Raw genomic sequence first — 27,970 nt, forward strand, 5'->3', positions numbered from 1 at the left:
TTTACTGTTACAAAACAATTTAACATAAACCTATCATGTGAATCATCCATTATTTGCTTAGCCAATCCCCAATGCCTAGTCAATTAAAAAATTTTTTACAGGTAATAGTTTGCTCTGAGAAATGTTGGTATATCCCTATAGAACAACGTGTAATCCTATACAAGCTGCTAATGAGCAATAATAGCTATGTCAGTAGCACAGGAGTTCCTCTAACAGGTGTTAATAAATGATTAATATTCACTAAAGAGGCCACCTTGGACCACATTAATAATTGAGGAGACAGGTACAGTCATCTTTACCTTGAAAATTTACCTTACCTGGTATAGAAAACGTTCCAATTGGTGTTTCCTTTTCCTCGTGTTTACAGTATGTTGACCATGTGTGTGTGTTTATATGCACATGTGTATATGTAGATGTGTGTGCCTGCATATTTATAATCAGTCATCTGTATCTCCAGCCCAGATGTTTCTTTTGACTGCCAAACTCAGATCCAATTGGCCTTGCAAAATCATTACATACAAATGAAACCCCTCATCTTTCTCAATCAAACTTCCTCCTCCTGTTTCCTATCTTGAGTGATTTACAGCCATCATACCAGTTACCAAAATAGATTCCTAAAAGTCACTCTATGCTCATCCTCCCTCCCTTCATTTCAACCAGTCAATTCCAATTTTCTACTGCCTTAAAATCATTGGTTACTCCTTCTAACTCTCCATAATTGTTGCTGCCTCAGTTTGGCCCACAGCCTATTTCACATGGGATATAGCTATCACTTCCCAAGTTTACCAATGACTTCCTTTTTGTTAAACCCAATGAGAATTTGACACTTCACCACAATTTGACATTGTTGATGAATTCCTTCTTGAATTTCTTCTCTTAGTTGTTGGGACTCTAATTTTTTTTTCTTACCATCTGACTAACCCTCAACTCCTTTCTGTGCTTTTTTTTTTTTTTTTGCGGTACACGGGCCTCTCACTGTTGTGGCCTCTCCCGTTGCGGAGCACAGGCTCCAGAGGCGCAGGCTCAGCAGCCATGGCTCACGGGCCCAGCTGCCCCACGGCATGTGGGATCCTCCCAGACCGGGGCACGAACCCGTGTCCCCTGCATCGGCAGGCGGACTCTCAACCACTGCGCCACCAGGGAAGCCCTGTGCTTTTCTTGCTCAGCTTTGCTCAATTGTAGTCTTTGATATTCTTTTATTTTGCAATATCCCATGCTGATCTTACTCCATCCATGGCTTTCAATTATTTGTCTATGTAAGATGTTGACTCCTAAATTACCATAGCAGTCCAAGTCTCATCTCTAAGATTTATATTTGGATACCTTACTTCAATACCCCAACCTCAAACCCAATATATTAAAAACTGTACCCTTAGGGAGATCAGCTCCGTGCTTTGCGACCACCTAGAAGGGTGGGATAAGGAGGGTGGGAGGGAGACGCAACAGGGAAGGGATATGGGGATATACGTATGCATATAGCTGATTCACTTTGTTATACAGCAGAAACTAACACATCACTGTAAAGCAATTATACTCCAATAAAGATGTTAAAAAACAAAACTGTACCCTTTGTCCCCACCTCACCCCCAAGAAAACACAACTAAAAAAACACTGCCTATCATCCTGTATTTTCCCTTTTCCTGAACCAGCTATATAAATGATCAAGCCAGAAACATGTGTCATCTTCTACTCATTTTTCTGTTATCAACTACATCTTGTCATCAAACAATGCCAGTTCTAACTCCTCAATATCTCTTTAGCTTAACACTTGAATAGCTAAATAAGAAATTGAAATCTAATCCTCCTAACTTAATATTTATCTACCTCAAAGTTACCTTCTATATAATTGGCATAGTAATGATTCCAGGTAGAAATCACTGCATTTCACCTTGCCAATGATACACAAAGTGATGCTGGGAGGGTTGAGAGGGAAGAGAGAGAGAAGGGCAAAATATGATGGTAATAAAATGTTTCCAGATATCTTTCTTAGTGTTGTCTCTGAAATCTCACCAAATAAGCCCAAAATTTATGTTACAACATTTGTTTGATGCCTATTTAAACTGTTTCACTGGACATTTTAAGCTCCCTGAAAGAGATCAAGTTGCCTTGTCATAACTAAACCTCATGCTCATTGGAGCTTACACTGGGTAAACTTTGCAGGGGCCCAAACATTGTAGGATGACTTGGGAAAATGGGATGGGAAAGTTTTACTTAAACTGAGTGAGAAGAAAAATTCATGACCATTTTGGTCATTCCATTTTTAGTTTATTAATAGGATAAGGAAAACATCACATTATAAATCAATGTTCTGTTACTGAACTGAACTTGGGTCTGCTCATCCAATGCACAGTAAAGCTAATCTACTGACATGAGATGGTGGTGAAGTAAAGTATAGTGTTTATCGCAAGGCACCAAGCAAGGAGAACAGGAAGCTAATGCTCAAAAGACTGGAACTCCCCAATGGCTTTTACAGAAGGGTTTTTAAAGGCAACATCAGGGGTGTGGGCTGCAGGGTGCCTGACCAGCTTGTGCACAATTCTCTGATTGGTCAATGGTGAATTAACAGGGTGCTGTTTCAGGAATCCCTGAAGATTCATTCATTCCAACTGGTCTGGGGTCTACACTCTGGTGGTCAGCAGTTTTCATCTTGGGGGGGAGGGTCTGCTTTCTGCAAAATCAACTCAAGGATGGTTCAGGATATTATCTATAGCTGTTAAGGAGGAACTAAACGTCCTTGACTTTATTTTATGGTTAAACTATTATTATTTAGCCTTGCTTGACTGTTTTCCTTTGTTTCTGCATTTTCTCAGTTCTCTGTTGAAATCTGCTCTTTGGAACTTAGGAAAGGCCTAGGTGGCTAAAGCTCTTCTACAGACAAGGAGCAGAGGACACCAGGGGTCTGTCCCTGGGAAGGTCCTGCAGGGTTTTGCTTGGTTTCATGTTGAACAACATTAATAAATAGCCAAGTAAGCAAAGGGTTAAAAGTGTTAGCTAAAATGAATTTGGGGTGTTTTCAGTTACCAAATTTCCAGAGGTAAGGGGGAGAGAAATCTGGACCTATATATCTACATGATTTGGGACTTTTTCCTTTTTAAATTTAGATGCCAGATTAAGAGGTCACCTGCTACCTGACCATTATAATTTTCTGTCATTACCGTGAACTGGGGAAAAAAAAAAAAAAGGATTCTTTTCTTTTAATTAGTCAAAATTCTGTGTTTGCTGTCCCAAACATGCTGGAGACATTGCTTAAAGACTCATGAGCACTAGCTCTGCCCCCAGGAGACTATGAAATTGGGCAGGTCCCTATACCTCTGGGGTCCTCAGTTCCCTGCAAAATGAGAAAGCTAGACTCAATAATCCTTAGGATCCCTTTCAGATCCACCAAGCTAATGGTATATTCATTGCAACTGCTCCTGAATGAGGCCATGATTTGTATCCAGCTCTAGTGCTTCAGTATTGCTTGTTATGTCTATGAAACTGCTTCATCAAAACATGACGCACATGAGCACCCTCACACCATTTCACACAACAAGGACAAAGGGCAAACCTCTACTTCCAAAGGAATGACATAACCTGTCTCTGAAGTGGTTCACATCATCCTCATCTTTGAACTAACAAATGCTCAGAAAACACATAACCATCTTCATTGACATTAAGGCTGTGAGAGGAGATTCCCAGTCAGTGCTTGGGACTTGGAGAAAAGCATTTAAGAAAAGGCCATCTCCACAACTTAATAGTGAAATTAGGGTGCAACACCCATCACAAGGATCCCTAACAACCTCCACGATTTCTTTGCTAGGAAAAGAAACCAAGAAGCTAGTAGTGGTATAATACTCCGCTGGACACATATCCAAGGTCCCAAGCAAAAACAGGTACAAGCTTACTGAATGGAAGGGCTCTTCTTCAGTTGGAGGTAGGCTGGGTTCCAATTCTTTACCAGCAGGTCGTCTGAAGGCCAGGGCAGCCTCAGACACCAGGTCAGGGATACTGAATTGCGCTCTGCAGGGCGCCGCCCCGGACGGGGCCCCGCCCCTCACCTTGCCTTGGCCGCGCTCCGGCCGCGAAGGTGCGTGCGGCGCTCGGTGATTGGCGGCTGCCCGGCGGGGCCAGGCTGCCATTGGCTGCCTGGGCCTCTTTGTTCCCGGTCCCCGCCTCAGGCCGTCTGTAGCGGACTGGGCGGCGGAAGTTTGACGGCGCCAGGCGAGTGGATGCGGCAGCGGCGCCGGAGACCCAGCAGTTGTCTCCTAGTACCTGCAGCGGTGCCGGAGGCCAGGCGAGCCTGGGTGTTAGATCCCGGACAGCAGGAGAAACCCCTCTGACACACAGATATGGACTTGGAGGCCAAAGTAAAGAAGGTAGGGCGGCGCGGGCAGCGGGGCAGCGGCCGCTTCACCTGCGCGGGGCGCCGCCCTCTGGCTGCCAGCGGCGGGTGGGGCGCACGGGCCACTGGGCCCGAGCCAGCTCTGGGTCTCCGGAACCCGGAGCCCAGGTACCCGACCCTCCCGGTAGAGGGGATCCCCGGCGGCCTCGCAAACTCCTGAAACCTGGGAGCGACGGAGAGTCGTGCGCGCGCGCGCGCGCGAGGGTGGCACGGGACATTTCTCCCCGTCTAACCACGTCCAACGGTTGGAAGTGTTAGAAACTTTCCTTAAGATGTTTCAGCTGCGCCTGTGCCTCCCTAAAAGAATAGGATGAGGTTAGGGCGCGTTAAGGCGAGGCTGTGACACTACTTCTTCCTGCCTCAGGAAGTTCAACTTTATTAAGCCTTTGTGGTTTGGGGTCACTGATGTGACTTTGACAGCTCAGACCTCCTCCCCGCCCAGCTCGGCTGTCCGAGGCTCTCTAGAGTGAGCGTTGATTGAATGCGCTTCCTTCGCACCCGCGGCTGGTGATAACGTGAAAGGTGATGATGTTTTTTATTTTTTTTGGTCATTCATTACTTGACTTCCAAAGCACTGCCTCCCTCTTCCAAAGAAAATGTTCTCCCTGTTTGGCAGCCATCCCCAAAGGACGATTGTCACCAGTGGTTTAGCTCCAGGAGACTTTTCCTGCCTGGCTGCCCTCCGGGCGTCAGTACCCGCGGCCCTACCTGAGCCGCTCCCTGATTTGGGGAGCCTTACGTTTCTTGGGAGAAAGGGGTGGGGGACCACACTATGTCTGAAAAGGAATGCTGATGTCACATTCCAGTGTAACGTTCGGTGTGAAAGGTCTCATTCCAGGGAATTGCTCATATTTACTTTGCGGTAAATTTAAGCTAGCTGCTCCTTATCAAATAAGGAAGGAAGTTTTGCAGAGAGAAAAAGGGGAAAAAATAGAACCTAATTTTCTTCTCTTGCCCACTGTGGGTTGCCAACATTGCCATTATTTCATCTTCTAAAGACAAAGTTCCTGACCTGAGCATTAATTCTGTTTCATGCCCAGAACTGGATTTTTGAAAATGTATGCAAGTGCAAAATAGTAGGTCAGGAGGCTGTTGAAAAATGAAAACCTGCGGTGGGAAAAAAAGTTTGCCCCTTATGGCTAGAACCGGCACTCAAAACGGAATCCAAGGACGGGAAAACATAGTGTAAATTCTGACAGTCCTGATTGCATTCTGTTATCTTCCAGTTTGGTTTCTTATTTTCTTTGCTTTTAGATGACACTAAAATTTTTTGTTAATTTTGCTTGCTACTAGGAAAGCATTTTGTTTGCTGCTAATTAGTCTTCTGTTGATGAACACTTCTTATTTTGTTTTTCAAGTGGGAAAGAATGGGTAATTTAGTACTTGTCAAAAATTTGGGAGGTCTTGTCTATGCTTAAACATATATTGCTTCAAAAATTACTTTTTAAATGTCAACATGCTTTGGGAGGGGAGGAATGAATGCGTGAAGCACAGAGGATTTTTTTAGGGCAGTGAAACTATTCTGTATGCTACTGTAATGGTGGTTACATGTCATTATATATTTTTCAAAACCCACAGAATGAACAACACCAAGAGTGGACCCTAAAATAAACTATGGACGTTGGGGGATGATGATGTGCCAGTGTAGGTTCATCATTTGTAACAAATGTACCACTCGGATGTGGGATATTGACACTGGAGGAAGCTTCGAAAGGGAGTAGGGAGGTATATGGGAATGCTGTCCCTTCTGCTAAATTTTGCTGAGAACCTAAAACTGCTCTGAAAAATAACATCTACTTATAAGAAAAAAAAAATCAACATCCAAAAGTGATTTTGAAATTATTTGAGACAAAGAACAAGTAATTCTGAGGGAGAAAGTACAGAGTTAAGAATTACATGTGCTAGGAAGGGAAAAATCCAGACATTATTTATAAACAATTTACTTAGTTTTAGAATGTGGATTATAATAAGTAATGCTCTTGATATATGGTGTAATTTTTCTCCTCCATCTCCCCTTTACTTTAAAAGGTTATCTTTTCAACCAAGAATCTTATCCTTCTCTCTAATCCTCCTTCTCCCCTTCCCCCACCCTCAAGAAAAAGGATTCCATAAGTTTAAAGCTTTTACAGACAATACCATGACTGTAACAAATCCTTGTTTCACTACTTTGTCATCACTGGTGATTCTCAGGACAGAGTCCTTAACTAGTAAATTGCAAAGTACTAAAAGATCCCAAAGTTGTCCAATTTGACTGCCAACCATACCCTCTGTGTCTGTGCAGGACCCTAGACAGACTTAATGTTCTGTGAATTCAACAAAATGTTTCCCAGCACAAAGAATTTAGAGGTCCCAGGAACACATTTCATAATCTCAAAAAGAAACTTGCATTCCCTTTAGAAATTGCTTTCTAAGACACCAGAAGAAGGAAACATTACAAGATCATCTCTGATCTATGATCAGAGCCTTCTTACCCTATTTTGGTACCTAGATAGTTTTCAGGTCTCCCTTCTTTTTGACTTGGGTATACAAGAAAACTAATAGTTTGAATGTACCTTTTAAAAAGCGTGGTTGTAAGTTGGAACAAAGACACAACCATTTAAGTAAAACTAAATTTGACTTCTGGTTTAAGATACATGGCATTTTTTCCTTCTAAAACCCTTGTACTGTTGTTTTCATAAGAAATTTTCTCCAGGCAGATGATAAATGTTACTTTCCTTTCCCATTAACATTTTGTGTAAAAAGAATTAAAAAGGGTTGTCTTTATTTCACAACCACCTAGGTGGATGATACTATTATAAGATTCTTTGTTTATAAAATGAGAACTTGGGTGTCCATATCATTGGCATAAATTTGGATTCATTACCAGTTAAAACACACAGTCACAAAGGCAAGGAATTTTTATAATTAGATTTTACTATATTTTGTTTTGTTTGAGGTAAGTGAGCTGTTGCTAGGATGTGAGAGCTAGTTTGGTTATACAGAGTTTTTGTTTCAATAATATTTTAGAGTAGAATTTGACTTTTACGTATTGGCCCTGTCGTCTGAGTTATTTGTCTAGATCTCTTCATTATAATTGACTTCGTGTAAGTAGACCCTATGTTTGCTTGGAAAAAGCAATGGACTTTGAGAAGCAGAAAGAGAGTCTCATTTTGGTGGTGACTGGTAGATCATGGCCCACAGCCAGATGTTTTCTTCTTTCCTTTCTGTTACTCTTCCATGAGAATCACTTTTTTTCCCTTTAAAAACATACCAGAGAGAAAGAGAACTCTAGTAATTTCCCTTATGCTGCCTGGAATTGCTGCAGAGCTTTAAATTTTACACCTTATTCATTGTTTGTCTCCATTCTAACCTCCATCTTTTGATCCTTCCTGATGTCTTGCATTTTTTTTTCTTAGGACTCTTTTCTTTGTTTCTTTAATTTAATTTTTAAAAGATGAGATGTACTTTAAAGATTACAAGTCACTAAAAACCCCCTTTCTCAGCATCCAAACATGTTTTGAAAGCTTCTGTCATTTGCCAAGAAAACAAAATGAAACCAAGTGATTGCGCTTGGAAAGAGTACTGAACCACAAAGATTGTTTCCATTAGAAATTAGAATGAGCCTTTTCTCTAAGGTGGCCCCTGATTGAATGGAAAAGGCAAGTAAATGGTGACCTGGAGGCAGAAATCTACAGTTGAATTCTCTGCTTGAAGCCATTCTTTCTGCGAGAATCATTGGCAAGGCTTGGGGTAATGGGAGGGCAGCGTACTTCCAGGGCTTTACCTTAGAGGCAGTTACTCTCTCAGAACAAGTATAGAATAAAGTGGTCCTCAACGGGGCTTTTCTCTCTTCCAACCCATAGTATCAGTCATTACATTAATTGGATATGAAAAGTCACTTTCTCTAACTTGGTCTGAATATTGGTTTGAATAGAACTGTAGTAGGTTATCTATTGATTTTGTTCCTTAACTTTATCCTATGAAGTAGAATTAGTGATTTATGTCTCTGCTGGCTGTTAGCTGTGTACCATCATCTCTCTCCTTGACTTTGCTTGCTCACCTTCAATACTAAATACTACTCATCTTTAAAGACACACTCCTTACCCTACCCACACCACACATCACCCTCCAGGTGATCTTTCTTCTTGTTCCTATCTGGATGGAAAATCTCTTTCTTCTGTATTCCCAAAGTATGTCATCATAACTCTTAGGACATTCATCACTTTCTCCCTCTAGATTATAGTCTTCTTCTTACCTAGATTGCAAGCTTCTTGAGAGTGAAATTCATATCCTGTTTATACTTGTATAGTTATTTTGTTTGCTGTTCAAAGCAATTTATGAAGTAGATCTTAGCCTCACTTTAAGGATAAAGAAACTAAGGCTTAGATGCATTAATATGAAACTGGCAGAACCTAACTGTGATCTTGAACCATAGTTTTCAGAATCCATGCAACTCCCATCATGCCACCTAACCTGAGTCCTCTGATATCCTTTGCCTTGATCACTACATGTATGTTTGAATGAAGTACCCTAATATAAAAAGAGAAATAACCTGAGGTCTGTTTCAACATTTTTTATTGGTTTGTTTAAAGGAATTATATTGGAAGAAATGGTTTCTATTCCAATAAAATTACCACCCTACTGGTTTTCTACATTTTATTTATACTTTATCCATGGTTATATGTATGCCCTTTAGTGTAAGTTGCCTTTGACCTTCTTTGCACGGAAACAAAGTCTAAATAAGTAAAAATATCATGAAAAGGAACTTCTGCGAGACTTTTACAGTCAAAGAAATTCCATAAGCTCCAATAATATTCTGGACCGTATCTTCTGGATTCTTCCAACTTCCCAGCTTTTGTTGGGAGCAATGATAATGCTGCCTCCTAGCTACTTAATATGGTTCTGAACAATAGCGACCCTGCTTTTGTCTCTCTGCTTTGGGATTTCAACCAGTGACATCTGGAATTGTATAGAGGCACTCATGGTTGGCCTGTTCAAGAATCTGTTCTACCTGCTGAAGCCCAGACTTGATAGAAAGCCTTACACATAGCATGGTAGGCTAAACCTCTCTTTCTCCTAGCAGCAAAGTGCTCAAAGTGCCACTGGAATGGCAGACCAGGCAGCTTAGAATAGAGCAGTTAAAAACAAAAAAATAAGTTCAATGCTAGGAAGAGAACTGTTCATTAAAGAGCTACCGAGAAGCAGTAGGAAACACCAAAATGTTGAACTGTTTTGTGAGGCTCTCACTGAGCTCTAGGATGATACCAGCATTGTGAGCACGAAATTAACATCATGGACCATCAGGGTTACTCTGAGGGGCCTATTTAGTAGAAAGAGAATGATAAATTGGTAAAAGAGTACTACTTCCTATGTTCTTTTTCTGAGAACCAGAAGTAGTTTGCCCCATGCTAATCTGAATATGTTTTTTACAAACCAGATCACTACAATGTGTTCAGAAATTAGAAAAGGTCAGTAAGTGCCAGTATAGGTAAAGAGCTGTAGTAGTATACAGAAAGATCTTCTGTACTATATCAGCTTTCTCACTCCTGTTTATCAGTATGATATCATTAAATTCACTCTGGGCTGAGAGTAGATCTGGGTCCACTCTAGTTTTTGTGATCTTGGCTACTTTGGATTTCAGTTTTCATATCTATAAAAATCAATAGGGGGGCTTCCCTGGTGGAGCAGTGGTTGAGAGTCCGCCTGCCGATGCAGGGAGCACGGGTTCATGCCACGGTCCGGGCAGATCCCACATGCCGCGAAGCAGCTGGGCCCGTGAGCCATGGCCACTGAGCCTGCGCGTCTGGAGCCTGTGCTCCGCAACGGGAGAGGCCACAACAGTGAGAGGCCCGCGTACCGCAAAAAAAAAAAAAAAAATCAATAGGGGAACCAAGTGATTTCTAAGATTTCTTAAAACGCTGTTACTCTTTTTGACTATGGAAAACATTATAGTTTACCAAGTATAATAGTGTTCCACAGTGCTTAAAAATCATACAAGCCAAGAATATATAAATATATGTGATTTTAATGAAATGGCATGTATATACTCCTGTGAAGTCCATGAGAAAAATGAAATAATTTTTTTTCATAGATCTTAGCTGTTTTTCAACTTGTTTTTACTTAATTAGTTTGCCTTTTAAATATTTGTGGGGATTTGAAGACATTAAGTTTAATTAATTTAAATCTGTAGTATAAAGCTTCAAAGGCATACAAACTGCTCTGTTAGCATGAGTCAAATAAGCCTAGGCATGATGTATCACTTTCCTTGGTACTTAATTACAGGAAAGTGAAAAATAATGGAGCTTTTATTGTCTTTAAAAGTTATCTCTCCCCAAATAAGATGAGTCATTTAAAAACTATGTGAGTAATTTATGTGCAAAGCACTGTTCTAAACTCTGGGGGTATAGTGTGAACAAAAAGGCAAGGTACCTTGTATTATAGAACTTACGCTGTTGAGAGGAATGATAGAGCAAAAAAAAGTAAATGAAAGTAAATGACAAAATAAATGATAGAAAGTAAGCGCAAATGGGATTATACCCCTTAGTGAACTCTTTACAGGTCAGGAGTACATTAGATTTCCAACACAGAATGTCCTTTTTTTTTTTTTTTTAATAAATTTACTTTTTTATTTTTGGCTGTGTTGGGTCTTCATTGCTGCATGCGGGCTTTCTCTAGATGCAGCGAGCAGGGGCTACTCTTCCTTGTGGTGTGTGGGCTTCTCATTGTGGTGCCTTCTCTTGTTGCTGAGCACAGCACGGGCTCTAGGTGTGCTGGCTTCAGTAGTTGTGGTGTGTGGGCTCTAGAGCACAGGCTCAGTAGTTGTGGCGCACAGGTTGTGGCATGTGGGATCTTCCTGGACCAAGGCTCGAACCCATGTCCCTTGCATTGGCAGGCAGATTCTTAACCACTGCGCCACGAGGGAAGTCCCAGAATATCCTAATTTAGTGGTGATTCTTGGTATTGTTTCCCGGTTTTGCAAACTTTGTAATTAGGGGTTATTATTTATCTTAAGTAATGGCAAATGAAAAAGAGATGAGAAGGTAGCTTTTATGTATTAGAATATGAAAAAGCTCATAATTAGATAAAGCTAAAATATTTACAATCTTACACCTATAAAATACACAAACTGTCTTTTGCCTGATTACAAATGCTCTGCAAGAGTCATTCCTGTATTGCGTTTACTGTTTATAGTCATTACTAATTTTTGTTTGGTAACTACTGTCATGGTACCTGAAAGAATGACTTTTAAAAATCTGTTTATTAGATCATTAATATATAGTACATTTAGGAAATTATTTTGCTTTTTACAAAGTGGTGATGTTCAGGGAGCATTATATAAATTATGAATTAAGAAATCAACTTTTTCAAGGAGAGGAAAATAGAGAAAAGACTAACCAAATTCAAAATGGGTTTTAAAACCTCATATATTTTCAAGATCTTAAGGAAAAATAGTTTGATAATTGATAAATTCACCCCTAGTCTTTGAGTAAAATCCATGTATTAAAACTTGCCTTAAGCACTGTTATTAGAGGATTAAATTTAGAGGCTATGCTTTTCAGCTGTCTAGCTCCAATCTTTGATTTTCCTATAAAAGAGCTCAAGTCATATTTGGTTTCGCTTATTTTTCTAAGTACCTGATCTACCTAACTCCCTACTTGAATAATAGGAAATTAGATAATAATATGCCTGACTGTAATTTTCTAATGAAAGTTCATGCTGTGACCCTAAAATGACTTTTTAATTACTTTTCTTTCTTTCTTCTCAACCACTTTAATCACTGTTCATTGCCAGTGACAAGAACATTAAGAAAGAACAGAAGGTGATAGAGGAAAGAACGAAAAGAAACTTACTTGGTATAATTTGGGAACAGTGCTATGAAAGTGTTTCATGTTTCTATCACAATGAGTATTTAGCTATAAAAACTGGTTGATTCTAGGTATCATTACTTTTATTTCAGTCATATTCAACAAAGGAGAAGAGCATAGCTCAGGATTGCCAATTTCTCTTATCCTTGGCTAGTCTGCCAAGAAAGCAGGACTGCTTGGGTTTGAGCATGGCTTGAGGCGGGGAACTGTAGAAGCCAGGCATTGAGCATTGCTGAGAGCTTATCTGCCAAATGACAGCCAGGCTCCCAGTATATAAATATAATTAATCTCTGAATGAGGCTGGATCATCCTCAAATCACAAATGATTCAGCCTGTGTTTATTACAGTGACATTCTGACCACCATACAGATTTTAAAAAGGGGTTTCAGGTTGTCTGTTGGTTATAAAGGTTCTTATCTGAACAGTGAGCCTAGCAAAAAGGAGGCTGAAAGCCTAGCACCAGTGCCTTGGTGCTGAGTCCATTAATAAGTCTGCCGCCACCATGAACTTGCCTGTGCTTTGTTTGAAGATGAAGTGATATCATGTTTCATTGCAAAATGATTATGCAAATGTTAGGTGGATTTTTATTTCTGTAAGTGTAACATCATAGAAGTCTTGATAGAATGAGTCACAAAGTAAAGGTAAAGAATATATTTCCTTCCTGGGGTACTGGCCTACAATAAAAATAATCGGGGGTTAAACAAAACAAAGTCACCCTCTGTTTTTCATAGAGAATATTAAAAGTTTAGTTTAAATGTAAGACTACAGAATCTCAACTCCTTTTCTATCAATATTACCTGTGGAGCGTGTATCCCCCAAAATACTGTGATGTCAGCTTTGGTGGATAAAAGAAGGAAGGTAGGCAAGCTAGCTAGTGGGCAAGACATGTACGTTAACTACAGTGCTAGATAGAATGAAATAAGTGCTGTATGCTGTAATACAGTGTTGCTCAGAATATCTATGTTGAAGAACCATTTTTTCAAAACTCTGAATCTGTCATGGGCCGATACTTTTAAAACAAAAAAAATGAATTACTAAAGGGAAAAAAAGACAAATACGAGGCCAATTTAAAAAAAAATAAGTATATCAGACATAAAACTACTGTCAAATTACTTAACAATTCCTAATTGCTTTCTCTCAGTTTCTTTCTATGTCTGATCACAGACTGGTAACCAACAGTTTGCAGACTGCCACACTTTGTAGCAGTGCAATAATAGGAATAGACAACTACAGTATCCCCCCCCTTATCTGCGGGGAATATGTTCCAAGACCCGCAGTGGATTCCTAAAACCCCAGATAGTACCAAACCCTATATATACTGCTTTTTCCTATACATACATACCTTTGATAAAGTTTAATTTATAAATTAGGCAACAGTAAGAGATGAACAACAATAATAATAAAATAGAAAAATTATAGCAATATGATATAGTAATAAAAGTTTTGTGGATGTGGCCTCTCTCCTTAATTAACTTCTTCAACTCTGCCACAAATTCAGCAGTGGCTTCTTTATTGGCAGACACGGCCTCTCCAGTAATTTTTATATTTTTCTTTCCAAACCTATTCCTGAATCTTTATAACCATCCCTTACTTGCAGTAAATGCTGTTAACACATTTTAGAGGATCCCTTGCTGAAGTCTTCATGTGGGCTCTATTGCTTTCTGGTGCCACATGTTACTACCAACTGGAACATGTTTTCTGTTTGTGTGTCCCACCCACAAATTTAATGTCTTTCCCATCTTAAATAAGCAATTAGCATGCACTGTGTGGCCATAACTTCTGCAGTTTGAGGTGCGACAGCAACACTAACATGAATTTCTTTTTCCTTCTTCACAATTTCATGGATAGAAGATTCCTTCTTACCATAGATCTTAGCAGCATCAGCATACAGTTTTTGTTTGTTTGTTTGTTAAGTGGAGAACTTTCACCTTTTCACTTAAAGGAAGCACTTTAAGGCTCCTGTTTGGCAGATCCGAATTGCTAGCATCGCTGCTTCTGCACTTGGCCAGCGATTTTTATTTTGGCTGGCCAAAAATTTATTCTGTTATTTCACTAACACTTTGCAGGTTATTACAGTCTATAGTTACACGTGACACAGCTGTAAATTCTTCCAGTTTTCATGAAGTTCTGTCTTCAATCCACTCTTCTGTAGAAGCAAAGGAGCATTCTCTAGCACTGTGAGTTTCATTTTCACTTTCCGTATCAGAATAGATCACTAAGGTTTTTTTGTCTTTTTGTTGGTCTAATATTCACATCATCTGAATCAGAACTATATTCTGAAGAACTATCATTTTCTGAGACACTAGTATATATGTCGCTCAGACAGTCAGAGAAAGTATCTGCATAAAATTCACCGAAAAATTCTTCTTCACTCAACATTTCGCAATGCATCATTTTTGAAAGTTTTACGTTTATAATATACACAAGATTGGAACAAAAACCTAACGGAGCAAAATGGGAATGATAATGACAATCATAAGTTGTATAATGAACCCTTGATCAATTTTAAGCTCTAACAACTTCTCATGTTATGTTAATTGTACCACTGTCTAAAAACGTATTGATACGTCTTCGGTCAAAAACGTTCCGGTAACAAAAGACGAATTAATACGTCTCCAGTCAATAATGTGTTTAAGTAAAAATAAGGGTTACTTGAACACAAGCACTGCCATGTACTGCAACAGTCAGTCTGATAACCAAGTTGGCTACTAAGTGACTACCTAGCTGGATAAACTGGACAAAGGGATGATTCGTATCCAAGGCAGGACTGAGCAAAGGCTGGAGATTTCATCACGCTACTCAGAATGCAATTTAAAACTTAGGAATTGTTTATTTCTGAAATTTTCCATTTTATATATATATATATATATATATATATATTTTTTTTTTTTGCGGTACGCAGGCCTCTCACCGCCGCTGTCTCCCCCCACCCCGTGGAGCACAGGCTCCGGACACGCAGGCCCAGCGGCCACGGCCCACGGGCTCAGCCGCTCCACGGCACGCGGGATCCTCCTGGACTGGGGCACGAACCCGCGCCCCCCACACCGGCAGGCGGACCCCCAACCACTGTGTCACCAGGGAAGCCCTCCATTTAATATTTTTGTATCATGGTTGACCGTGTATAACTGAAACCATAGAAAGCAAAAATGTGGATATGGGGCGGCTACTGTATTATGAAGTTTCAGAAGCAGAAGTAATTTAATTGGGTAGATTGGGAACAACATTATGGAGGAAACAACATTCAAACTAACTTCTGTAGGATAAATAAGGTTTCAGTAGGCAAAGAAGGAATTCCAGGAAGAATAAATAAATGAACCAAAGAAACAAGGCTGCAAAAAGTCGGTAAACCCTTGGTATTCACACCATAACATTTTCAGTGTTGACGCTTCTAAAACAAAGCCAAGGTACATGATCTGTAGTGATTTGTGACTTTCCTAGATTTCAGGTTTGAATTTAGGAAGTGTGCCACTGAGCTTGTACAGGAAGCTAACCTACTGCTGAGGATCTATATCTTTATCCTAATCTTGATTCTTATTTAATACACTTTGTCATCTCTTGAGGTAGAGGAGGAAATTTCACTGGAATCCAGCTGATATAGTCTGGGCTTGGTTCCAAGCTGTGGGTTGGGACTACGTTGGCTCCCCGTATCTTTCATCTTCCTTAGATCATTGGATATCTTAAGCAAAAGTTTGGAGCAATAGTGGGCATGTCCAACTGCAGGAGCACATTTTAAGCCTCTGCTTGTGTCACAGCAGTCACATGTCCAAGTTCAAACTCAAGGGGAGGAAAAGTCCAGTTTAATGACTATGAGGCAAGGGTGTGGATGTTTAATAACTACTTGGGAATGAAGAATTGGGATCATTACTTCAGCCTATCACATATTCTATAGTGGGATTTTTTTTTTTTAATTTGGGGGTGTAAGTATACTTTTCTGAAGTTCTCTCATGTATCAGGAGTCCATTCTGGGAAGATATTCTGCACAGTTTCATAGACAGCTGGTATTTCAAAGCAGGGTAGTTTTTGACCCTTCTGAAAAATTATAAAGGAAAATTGACCTTGGGGTATCCTTTACTTGATTTTTAGAGGGTTCTTTTTTTCATTTAGTCACTCTTCTGTTAGTTTTGAGACTAACAGACTTCTCCAAATTCATCCCAGCTAGATCATATGATCTCCATGTGAAGAAATGTAGAACTCATTTCTTTGGAAAATGTCAAGTTGCCAAAGGTTTTTAAGAGGAGTTAAAAAATCTGACCTTTGAAATACTACAACAGATTGGAAATAGATTCTACAGATATTCAAATGATGCCATGTGTTAGACTCTGCCAGTGGTAGCAGAATAGAAAATTATCCCAAGAGAAATAGGCAGAAATTAATGGTAGAGGGAGGCAAGACAGATTTGAGTGGCTTAATATCCATATTTCTTTTAAGATGTCACAGGTAAAAACAATTGAGATGTTATTTGTTGGCACTTTTCTCATGGACCAGATGAAATCAAGCCAGAGGATGGAATTATCCAGTGGACCACTGTTGCCCACTCCTCTGGAACACAGGGAGTTTAGAGGGAGAAGAACAGAACTCTCATAGGTTTGAATCCCAGTTTGACACTCCCCTAGAAATCTGGACAAGTTTCTTAGCCTCCTTGGCTTTAGGGGACTTATCGGTAAAACATAGATAATACCTCCTTATTGGGTTATTGTGAGATTAAATAAAGTAATGCTTGTAAACACTTAGAACAGTGCCTGACATATAGAGAGTACTTGATCAGTGTTATTATTAATGTTCTCTGATCGGTTTTGTTTAGTTATCTAGACCTTAGTATCAATAAGTAAATGTTGGGAGAACCAGAATTACAGGAAGGTTATCAGCTTTAGAATTCTGGGTTCAGTCTTAGCCTTGGCACTTACTGGCTATGTGAATTTGGCAAAATTATTTAACCCTCTAATCCTCAGGATCTTTATCTGAAAATGTATTGCAGCCATCTAGCTCACAGGGGTATAAGAATAATTGACACGAACATTTTAAAGCACAAAGTATGGTGCCTGCACATACAATAAATAGATGTATCATAATCATTATCAAGAAATCCAATTTAGAGGGAAGAAAATCCTGCATAAATCTTCAAACCATTTAACAAGCACCTGAATCTATCATCAAGAATTTTATGACAACACGCTTTCAGAAAATTATTGATACTTGATGCTTTGTTGGACAGAAAGAAATATTTAAAATTCAATAACTGGAATTTATTAAATTACTAGATTTCATTTTTTCCTTTTTATAAGTTGTAAATTATTTTGATTTTAATTTTTTATGATAAAAATTTATAAGTGTTTCTAGTACTTGTTTGAGTACATGCCATGTGCTAGTCATTATGGGAAAGATTTCAAAGCTATATTAATTAGGTTCCCTAGCAGGGGCACTTGATTTAACATTACCAGGTACTTTGGTCCAGTATAGGAAATAGGTATGTTTTCCTGAATAGAATCTTCCTCAGAGTTTTTGGGGTAAATTGCAAAAATGGCTACAATTCTTTGCAGCACCTCCCATTAAGAAATGGAGTCTATTTTCCTACCCTTTGAATCTGGGCTGCTGGTAGACAGTGGTAGAACTGATGTTGTGTGTGCTGCAGGCTGGGCCCTCACGAGGGCTTGTTTGCTTCTAACTACTTTATTGGAACCCTGCTACTATCATGTGAACTAGCCTAGTCCAGCCCACTGGAGGATGAAAGATGACATAGAAAAGATGAAACATCTCAGCTGAGTTTCCCCTATATTAGCTGTCCCTAGCTCACCTGAAAGGTGACTACGGATGTAGTGAGCCCAGCTCAGACCAGAAGAACTATCCAGCTGAACCCAGTCCAAGGTGTTAAACTGCAGAAGCATGAGCAGAATATCATGACCGGAAACTACAGAATAAATGATTGTTATTTTAAGCCATGATGTTTAAGGGTGGTTTGTTAGGCAACAGATTGTAACTTATACCCCCTCTATTGCTAGGATGTAAGTCTTCTCAGCCTCCCACAGTGAAAGCTATGGAAAAGGTCTTAGAGAAGGCTTTTCTCATTCAGAATTACCCTCATAGCCCTCTGTACATAAGAAAGAGTAAAGAATCAGGACACTGTAGCTTCCCTGACATCATTGGTCACTTGAGAATGGGCCCCCTTTCTAACCTAGTCAAATCTAATTTTGATTTTGAAAGTTGTCTATTTCCCCTGAACCCTAGACAAATCTAAGATGATGTCTGTGTACCTTTTGTAGTGACAAAGTCCTTGGGCTATAGTTTAAATATAGAACAAAAAGCATGTGAATCTAAACCATTTCTCTAATAGATCAAAAATCAGAAGATGGATCAAAAATTAGTTAAGGCACTTATGTTTACACATCATATAAACATAATTCATTTTTTCCAGAGTAAGGGATGGTGTGAAAAGGCTGAACAGTAAGTAAATAAGCATAAGGCATCTGGCAGTAGGGTTTCTGTATCTCTCCCTTCCTTTCCCAGTTTCCAAGACCCCTATCTGTGCTATAAGACTTTGTTTTTGCTCTTAATACACCTGAATGCCAATCCTGGGCAAAAGTGGAAAATGAGAAGATTGCCTTTTTGTGCCTTGTACCCCCAATTTTCTGTGAAAGCCTTCTCTCCGTTGGGCTTTTCTCTCCAGGTTCCTTTGGATGCTCATGATTCCCTGGGCATCCTTCTCTAACAGCTCTCTCAGCCAGTGCCACAGGCCTTTCCCTTCATTCTGGCTCTGAAAACATGCCTGTACTGTCCTCTTTTCCTGCATGTGCTCTGATTAGATAGGCAATTAGTGGCAATAATCACTTAATTGTATAGTTATCCTCACCCCACTCCTATAACAGGTTACTCCTAAAGAAATAATACTGTAGCCCTTAGGCCTGGTAAACAATGATGGTAATATTCAAGTTTTGGGATATGCAGTCTTATTAAAGGCTTCTCAATACACAGCACTATCTGTGGAATCCACTCTTTAGAGCCAGCTGTGGAGGTAGTGACAAGACCAAATTAGAACTGTTTGTCATGATCTAAATTCTTTTAAGAGACTCCTACAGATGGCTTTTGGAATCAAGTTTTTAAAATCCCTTTTATAGCTAATAATTGGGAGTCTCTGAGACCTGTGTATAAAAGCAAATGCATTACGGAGTCTATCCACTGAGCCAGAGCTCAGCCTATCCTAATTAAGAAGCCATTTCATCAGCAATTGTAGCCTGTGACATTTTTATAGCCTGCATTGTCTTTCTCAAAGTAACAGAGTTAGGAGGAGGCCCTTTTTGAGTAGAATTCGCAGAAGAGGTATTCTATTGGTGAACATCTCAAGTGACTGCCTTTAGGTAAGAGTTTAAAAATAATTTGATAGTAGTCAGTTTGAAAAACGTTTATAAGGAGCCAGCATAAACTGAACAGACACAATACATTTCTTTTTGTAATTTGCTACCTAAAATAAGTGCAGTCTCTTAAAAAAAAATCTAAATTATTTTGTCCCTAATAATACGGTGAGGATACATTAGGTTTCGAAAAAGTAGACAGTACTGAGAAGTTGGTTATGAACTGGTGACTATAAATACTACCTAATTTGAATCAAGTAATTTACATTCTGATATCACAAAGAAGTGCTATATATTTTTTCCTTTACTTTCCATCACCAGAAGAGTTATGTAATAGAATAAGGTTTTTATCAATCTTTTTCCAGTTTTATTCTCTATTCATTAAGGAGGACTATGACATATAAAAATTGTGAAATTTTTCTCTTAAATATATTTCTAGAAATTTCTTGCTAGTCAAACCTGGTATTTTGTATTCTGGTTTGTGGCTGTGTTCTAAAACACAAGTATGTGTGCACACAAGTGTGTATGTATATACATTGAGATGGTTAGAGAATAAGACTTAGAGACTAAAAATCATATTCTACCCTGTCTTCTGGAAGACTGTTCCCTGATCTTGACTGAGTGAACAGTTAAATTGAGGTGAATAAGAGCATTTATAAAGGAATGAGCAAAGTTTTGTTTTACTATGCCCGTTGGGGTGAAGACACATTTAAATATTTGAAATGGAAAAAAATAAAGTCAGGGGTTGTAGATAAGCACACCCTATATCCTCTCCCTTTGTAAAGTCTGTCATCACAAATCGCTTAGTATTTAAAATCAAAACAGAATAGAGGCCGTGGTAGACAGTCTCTAAAGTGGCCCCCATTGATCCCCGCCTCCTAGAATTCATACTCCTGTATATTCCCCTTCCCTTGAGTGTGGGCTGGACCTGGTCAGTTGCTGCCAAGGAATATAACATGGCAGATGTGATGGTATATCCCTTTCAAGATTAAAGACTGCAGCTTCTATCTTGGGTACTCTCACTCTCTGTGGGATCACTTGCCCCTGGGAAAACCAGCTGCCATGTCACAGGTGCCAATGTGAGAGAGCTTAAAAGTGGATCTCCTTCCAGTCGAGCCTTGAGATGACTGCAGCCCTAGCTGACCCCTGACTGCAACCTTGCAAGAGGCTCTGAGCCTGCCCACCTAGGTAAGGCACTCCCACCTGCCTGACCCACAGAAAGCTATGAGATGACAAATATTTGTTATTTTCAGCCCCTAAGTTTTAGGGTAATTTGCAATTAATACAGAGGTTTTCCATTATAAATCTAGGAATTTAATGATTTAAAAAAAATGAAAAGAATTATTGCAGTTTTTGCCTCATTATGTAACCCCTGGACACTGCATAAATGTATGGATTCGTTTCTATAATGTAGTAAGTAATTTTGAGTACTAGTGATGTCTCCATGTTTTGAATAAAGATCTTTCAACTCTGAGATTCAATTTGTTCGTTTGTATTTCGTTGTTTCTTTTAAAATGTTTTTTTTCTCTTGCTGTAACATTGGAAGAGACCTATTTTGCATCGGGACCCTGGATATTTTCCTTGACTCCTGACCCATTCTTTTGAGGGCCCTCTTGTGTGCGTGATTAATCACCTCAGGGCATTCAGTGTTAGTGCAGCTGACACAGGTTTCTTATAATCAGTCTCAGGTTTGTCTAGGAAGGGGAGCTCCTGGCTGGTGACGAATAAGCAGTCTTTCAGATCAAAATCTATTGTTCTACAGAAGTTACAGATGAGGCATATTACTCATTTAAATTATTACTTATCTTCAAAGTCTCATTTTGGAGAAAAAAAGTGGTGACTTTATAGTCAAGAGCTCAGGATTTAGAGTTAGAAATGCCAAGATTCAAATCTCAGCTCTGCACTTGGCATATTGCCAACAAGATAGCTGGGCAATCTTAGACAAATTTCTTGATCTCTCCAAGTCTCAGTGTCTTTATTTGTGAAATAGGAGTGATAACACTTTCCCACAGGTCGTCTTGAGAGTTTCATAAGGTAATGTATGTATTGTGCCTGGTAGGTATTAACATCTTAACAAATGGTGGCTGAGGTATTTTTACTACCACTTCCACCTTCACAACTACCAGTGCTCATTAAGAAAAAGCATAATTAGAATCGCTTCAAGGTATCCTACCAAAACTAAAATTCATTATTGATTCCTAGAAAAAAGCAGCAGGATCTACCTCTGATCTTCATCAAAAACGTTACCATATTTATTGAAGTTGTATGGATGTCTTAGGTGATCTGCTGCAATTTGATTACATCCCAGATCGAAGTAGACAGGTTGACTTGGTTACAGTCCTTGTATCACTTACCTAATACTGGTACTGACCTAAGAAATGTAGGGAAAGACTGAGTGGGAGTTATCTATTTAATTTGTTAAAGTTCCAGGAAGATTGACCCAGTACCTCCAGAATAGAATTTATTATAAACTACTTAGACTGAAAGATCACTTGTTTCCTTTTCTTTCCTATCACAATGATTTGTTAGTGATGATTTACTACTATGTGTGAACAAAAAGGTGTCAGTCCATTTGTCTCACAGTGGGTTTTATGATACAAATTCATCATGTAGGGCTCTGGCTTTGTACTTCATGTGCTGAAAAGCTGAAGGGATGTGGAAATGAATCCTAGAATCTGCTATGAAGAGTTTTATTCCCACTTACTTCTGAATAAGTGGTCTTGAAAACTAAAGACCCTTCATTGATTATTTTATTCTTGGCTATAATATTTTGATCTCAAGTTAAAATTATATTTCTTTCTATTTAAAAAATTTAGTTACTAAATATTTTATCTAACCCAGGGTCTTTCCATGTTCATGACCTATGTTTAGGCACTGGAGGTTAAGAACAGGCATTCGGCAATGCAACTGACATTGGGTCCATTAACAATTTTCTGCTTTAGTTTCTTCATCTGGATGAAAATGCAGATAATAATGAATAGTTTTCATAGAATTGTTATGAGTATAAAATGAGATGATCCATGTAAAAATCTCATAACCATGCCTGATAATATAATTGCTCAATAAATATTCGCCATTGCTTTTATTATCACCATCACCCCTGCCAGAACCCTTTTATTTTATTTTATTTTATTTATTTATTTTGCGATACGTGGGCCTCTCACTGTTGTGGCCTCTCCCGTTGCAGAGCACAGGCTCCAGACGCGCAGGCTCAGCGGCCATGGCTCACGGGCCCAGCCGCTCTACGGCATGTGGGATCTTCCTGGACCGGGGCACGAACCCCTGTCCCCTGCATCGGCAGGCGGACTTTCAACCACTGCGCCACCAGGGAAGCCCTAGAGCCGTTTTTTAAAAAAAATTTTTATTTTTTATTTTTCTTGTGAAAAGCAATGGGAATTCCTTGGGGTAAAGGTGCTATGTCATAAATAATTTGATAATTAAAACAAGTATTAAATAAATAGATAACACTTTTTGGCATTTCTCAAATCTCAGGCTGTGTAGCAGGCATCAGGAATTCAAATATGAACAAGAAACTCACAGTCCAGTGGGGTAAATGGATGTCATAGTATAGAAAAAAGGGACTAAATAATAGAATTTGAACCAAGACCAATAGGAATTCAGAAGAACTTTGCTGAGGATAGTTCAAGGAAGGTATCACCAAGTAACTGCTGTTTGAACTGGGTGTACAGAGAGTAGCATTTTACCAGATGGAGAAGAGGAATGAGATCCAGGCAAGGAGAAAGCTTGTCTAGAAGCAGAGCATGGCTGGAGGGGAGGGGTGTGAGGAAGGGAGCTGTAGGAGCAAGGGTGGTGCCAGGTTGAAAAGGCTTTTTTCTCTCTGCCAGGCTAAGACATGTGAAATTCACTGCACTCATTAAAAACATCTAACAAGGGGAATGTTATGATCATCTTTGGGTTTTATTAAAATAATTTTGGGAGCAGCACTATGACATTATATGAAAGGAGTGGTTAGTTTGGAGAGTATGTTCCCAGGTTGATGTGATAGAAGTTTGAACACGAACTGTGGAGTGGAGATGAAGGAGGAAACTGTAGGTTTTAGAGAAGAGACCAGAAAAGACAGGGACCTAAAAAGCATGGCTTAGACGAGGATAAAGAAGGCCTCGTGACTAAGTGACTGACTAAGTAATGACTTTTTCTTCATTCTTGTTCTCATGTATTTCAGACTTGAGTAAGTGAGAGATGGGAAGTTTTCGTTCTTATGATTAAAGGAAAAGATAACAGCAATTTTAGTAGGAATGATTAATCGTGGCTCTTAATCACAATAAATTATTCTCACCTATAAAGTGTTCTCACCTAAAACACTTGGCAAACTATAGAAGTTAAAGGATGCCTCTCTTTTTACTTTTAAGTCTGGTTTTCTATGCAACCTAACCTTTTTTTTTTTTTTTCTATGGGGGGTGGTTACTGAAAATCTTAGTAGATAATGTGAAACAGGCATTGAGCTAAAAATCTAAAACTGTTTAAAATCTGTCAGAGAGATTAATGAAAACATATCGATTTGGGTTTGAGTGGGGGGAACTTCACAGATTATACCAGGTTTCTAAAAGAGCCACGTGCTGAGAGGAATTATTTACATAGAAATGCAGTTCCTTTGTCCAGAATATTGATTCGTGTGAACAAGATCTAAAATGCCTAAGAGTGTAATATGAATGCATGTATGTGTACATATATATGTATAGGTAGATGAATACAGATACACATATACAGAGAGAGAGAATATATGTGTATTTCATATAATCTACCTTGGTCAGCTTCATTCCAAGATGATTAAAGAAGTCTTAGTAACACTTGCTTGTTTAGTAACCACATATGATTTTTTGCTCCAGAGGGAAATTTGGTTATGAAAACAGCATGAATCAGATGATCTCACCATGAATACTGAATAATATCTTCCAGACCCAAATTGTATCTAAATCAACTCAGACTGTGTTTGAAATACCAGATGTTCTCTACTCTTCTTTCCTCTTTCTTTAAAGTATCTGACATGCAGTACCCTTTCCTGGGTCATAAGGGCCACTTGAAATGTTGCCAACCTATCTGGTTGCCTGAAATTATGAATATGGAGAAATTGAACCCATTCCCATTTCTTACTCTAAAATAAGCAGGAGATGATGGATGTTTGGAGGCACAGATCATAGTGCTATAAGCTCAGTATCTGGATCCTATAATTAAGGATATTTTAAAAGTCTTATTTGTCTATGACTAGTGTTTCAGAATAAATATTATACGTCATTTTTATTTTTTCAAAGTACCTTGATAGGTATTCCTAAAGCGTGACTGTAGTTTTTCCAAATATAGTCAATCCAAAGAACCTGTTTTCTTGGACACCGAAGAAGAAAAATTAATCTGTCATAACCTTGTATTGATGCTGACCAGAATGCGTTACTAAAATTATATGAAGAAGACAGCTTTGGGACTTGTGTGCTTATGAAAAAACATGTGTTTTCAGGCACCAAGCATTGGCTCTGCAGGGAATACTGTATCACATTTGCTGTTGAAATAATTATGTGCAACAGAACTGTGTCTTATCCCTCAGAACGTAAATTTTTTGTTTCCTATGTGTACTTTATAAACTACTATTCCAAGCTGAATTCCAAATGATTCTGACCTGTAAGAGCCAATAATATATTAGCTTTCTCAAATAATTATTTTCTATTTAGTGTTTAAATGTTGAGCGGATGACCATGCTGAATAACAACTAAGATGAAGTTAATCTGAAACATGATTTTCAGTCATAACTTTAGAATTAAAAGGTGTCTTGGAATTGATCTAGTTCAATTCCTTCATTACCTAGATGAAGCCTAAAGAAGAAAAATGCCTTCTAAAATCACTGGACTTGGCAGTGATATAATACCTTGGGGCCAGATCACAGTTTTCCTGACTCTCTTCCAGTGCTCTTTCTACATTTTCACTGTTTAGCCATGTAATTCTTGATCATTTCCTTAATACCTGGTGTAGCTAATTCTCGTGATATACGACATATGAGCACACATATATTGGTGTTTATATTACTCCAAGGATCTGAACTTCACGTTCTAAGCAGCTAGGCTATCTTAGCTGAGGCTAATACTTTCTGGACTTCCCTTCCTCTCTACCACCTCCTCCCACACACCATGGGTATCATTAAATAACACCTTCCCTGTTCTCATCCCTCACCAAGAATTCTCCAGCCCAGAAACCTGGGCAGAAACTAACCGGTAAGATCCGGATGTCTAAGAGTAACAGCCATGGCTCTTGAGGAAAGGAGAAGGACCCTGACCAAAGAATGCAGTCTGTGCTGTGGGTAGGGGGAGGGACAAGGTATAGTGAGAAGAATTCTGGATCCTGGACTTAAGGGAATCCTGAACACAGAGTAAGGAGGAAGAGAAATTGGCTGAGCCCTTAGGACAGATGGGGTTCCAGACCCTCAAACTGAGACTAAGAAGAGTTGGGGATTCCCAGCTCCTGTGACCTCTGCCCAAAAGGTCTCGGAATAGGTCTTGAGAAACTGTGCCTAGGGCAGCTCTGGCTCTGAAACTCATTTTACTACAGAGTAAAATCCGTACATTTTACTTCATTTGATATATGTTTGACTTGTTAAAGGGAGGGTAGCAGATTCCTGGATGCCTAAATTGGCGTGGGAACAAAAGCAGAAGAAAGTTGCCTCACACCAGTAGGGATGTGTCTGCTGGGGTGCAATTTTATTATCTAAATTGGATTGAACAGGATTAGAGAACACATTGCACTCTGGATTATAACAGCCTGGAACTAGGCACATCGACGAAACAGGGAAAATGCTGGAGTGTGACCCACAGATCTTTGTTGTCTGAGTGGCTTTATGCTTTTGTATCCTAACTGAGGTTGATAAAAAGGGTAAGATTATGGAAGACGTATCCACCCAGTAAGTGGCATAAGTTAGAGATCTTCAATGCTGGGTGTCAAGGAGGTTGACTTTTTATAGCTTCATTTACAGGGGAAATTTAATGAAATTCCCTTAAAGAGAGTAAATTCATTGCCAGTCTGAAACTCTCTAATCACTTTAGCTGCTAACAGTGGTTTTGAAAACTAGGTGCTTTTTTGGTTTGAGTGTTGTTTTTAAATTAGAACTGCTTCCTTTGGGTTATAGCAGGAGAGAGTGTATCATATTGCCATGACCTCATTCCACTCTCTTTCATTTACTTGTTGTCTCTTTGTGATTTTTGAGAGTCCCCTCACTCCTTATGTCTGGGCCCTGGGGGAAGAGGAAAGTGTGTGTGTTTGGGAAGGTGGGAAGGGACATGTTCTTAAGGTGGTCACAAACCCAAATTGCAGGAAACAGCCTGTATGGAGATTAAGGTGACCTTCCAGGCAGGCCAGCCGGCAGGGGTGGAAGAACATTGGAGCAGTGCTTTCTGAGCTTTCCAGGGCAGACTGCAGAGCCCTTTTCTCAAATTACTGCTTTTCTCAGAGTCGGGTCTCCTGAAAACTAAAATAGCTAGATTCTTTTGTCTTTTGCATAACGCACTTTATTTCCGTGGGTCTCCCTAACCCTGAGGTTTGGCCAGCAGAACTTAAGAGGGGCTCTTGCCCCCCTCCCCCCATTCTCCACCCCACCCCCATTGCCTGCATGGCTTTTCTCTAAAGCTTCCTCCTTAGAGTATCATCCTTTCTCTGGGAATGTCTTCTCTGTTAAATCTGGTGGCCTAAGACACCGTACCAAATTGTTCAGGAGATATATTTCTTCCTCAGGAAAAGGAAAAAAAGAGAGAGAACCCCACCTGGCCTGCTGCAAGGCTGGCTGTATCACCTCTCAAGTACTCTAAGATGTCCTCAGCTCTAACCATCCCTCTTCTGTCACAGGCTTCAAATATGGTGTCCCCTCTGCCTTGAATGTACTTCCTCCTCCTCTTTACTGAGTTAGATGTTGCTCATCCTTTCCAGCTCAGTTCAGCTATCACTTGTTCAAAAGAGCTTTCCCAACCTCCCTGCCTGATTCAAGGCTTCTCTTTATAGAGGCCTCAAACTCATCTCCACTGAGACGTGTTGCAGGAGGCTTGGGGCCTGTAGTTCTTTTCCTTGAAGCAGAAATGAGGCAGGGAATCTTTTTAGAAAACGGAAGGGGTCCCACTGGGCACCCTATAGAGTCTGCCCCAGCAGCACTAGCACAGTGCAGCACAAGTCAGACTGGGTTTTAGGTTAGCTTGCTGTCAACTAGCTGTACGACCAGGAGCAAATCAACTCTCCTCTGAATTTTAGTTTCCTGATCTCTTACACCAGGGGGACGCCTAGGCCTGTCCCGCACTAAGAATATGTGGGGCACTTTAAAAGAGTAGATGTTCATGAGACACCACCACCAGTTCTAATAATTCTAATAAATAAACTGATAACCATTTTAAGAAGATTGAAAAGCAGGTAGGAAAGAA

General features: G+C 39.5%; 2 protein-coding genes across 3 annotated transcripts in view; one reads left to right on the forward strand and one right to left on the reverse strand.

The window, feature by feature from the left end:
• The window catches only part of TFEC (transcription factor EC), a 675,276-nt gene that overhangs the window by 249,951 nt on the left and 397,355 nt on the right, over positions 1–27,970 (reverse strand). The window lies entirely within an intron of this gene.
• Positions 4,169–27,970, forward strand: part of TES (testin LIM domain protein) — a 47,488-nt gene continuing 23,686 nt past the window's right edge. Inside the window, exon 1 of the mRNA XM_082845895.1 lies at positions 4,169–4,355. Coding sequence (XP_082702021.1) covers positions 4,329–4,355 — 27 coding nt within the window. The 5' untranslated portion in view covers positions 4,169–4,328. The remainder of the gene's footprint in view (positions 4,356–27,970) is intronic.

This window comes from Leucopleurus acutus, assembly GCF_964270905.1.
Source record: "Leucopleurus acutus genome assembly, chromosome: 9".
NCBI lineage: Eukaryota > Metazoa > Chordata > Mammalia > Artiodactyla > Delphinidae > Leucopleurus > Leucopleurus acutus.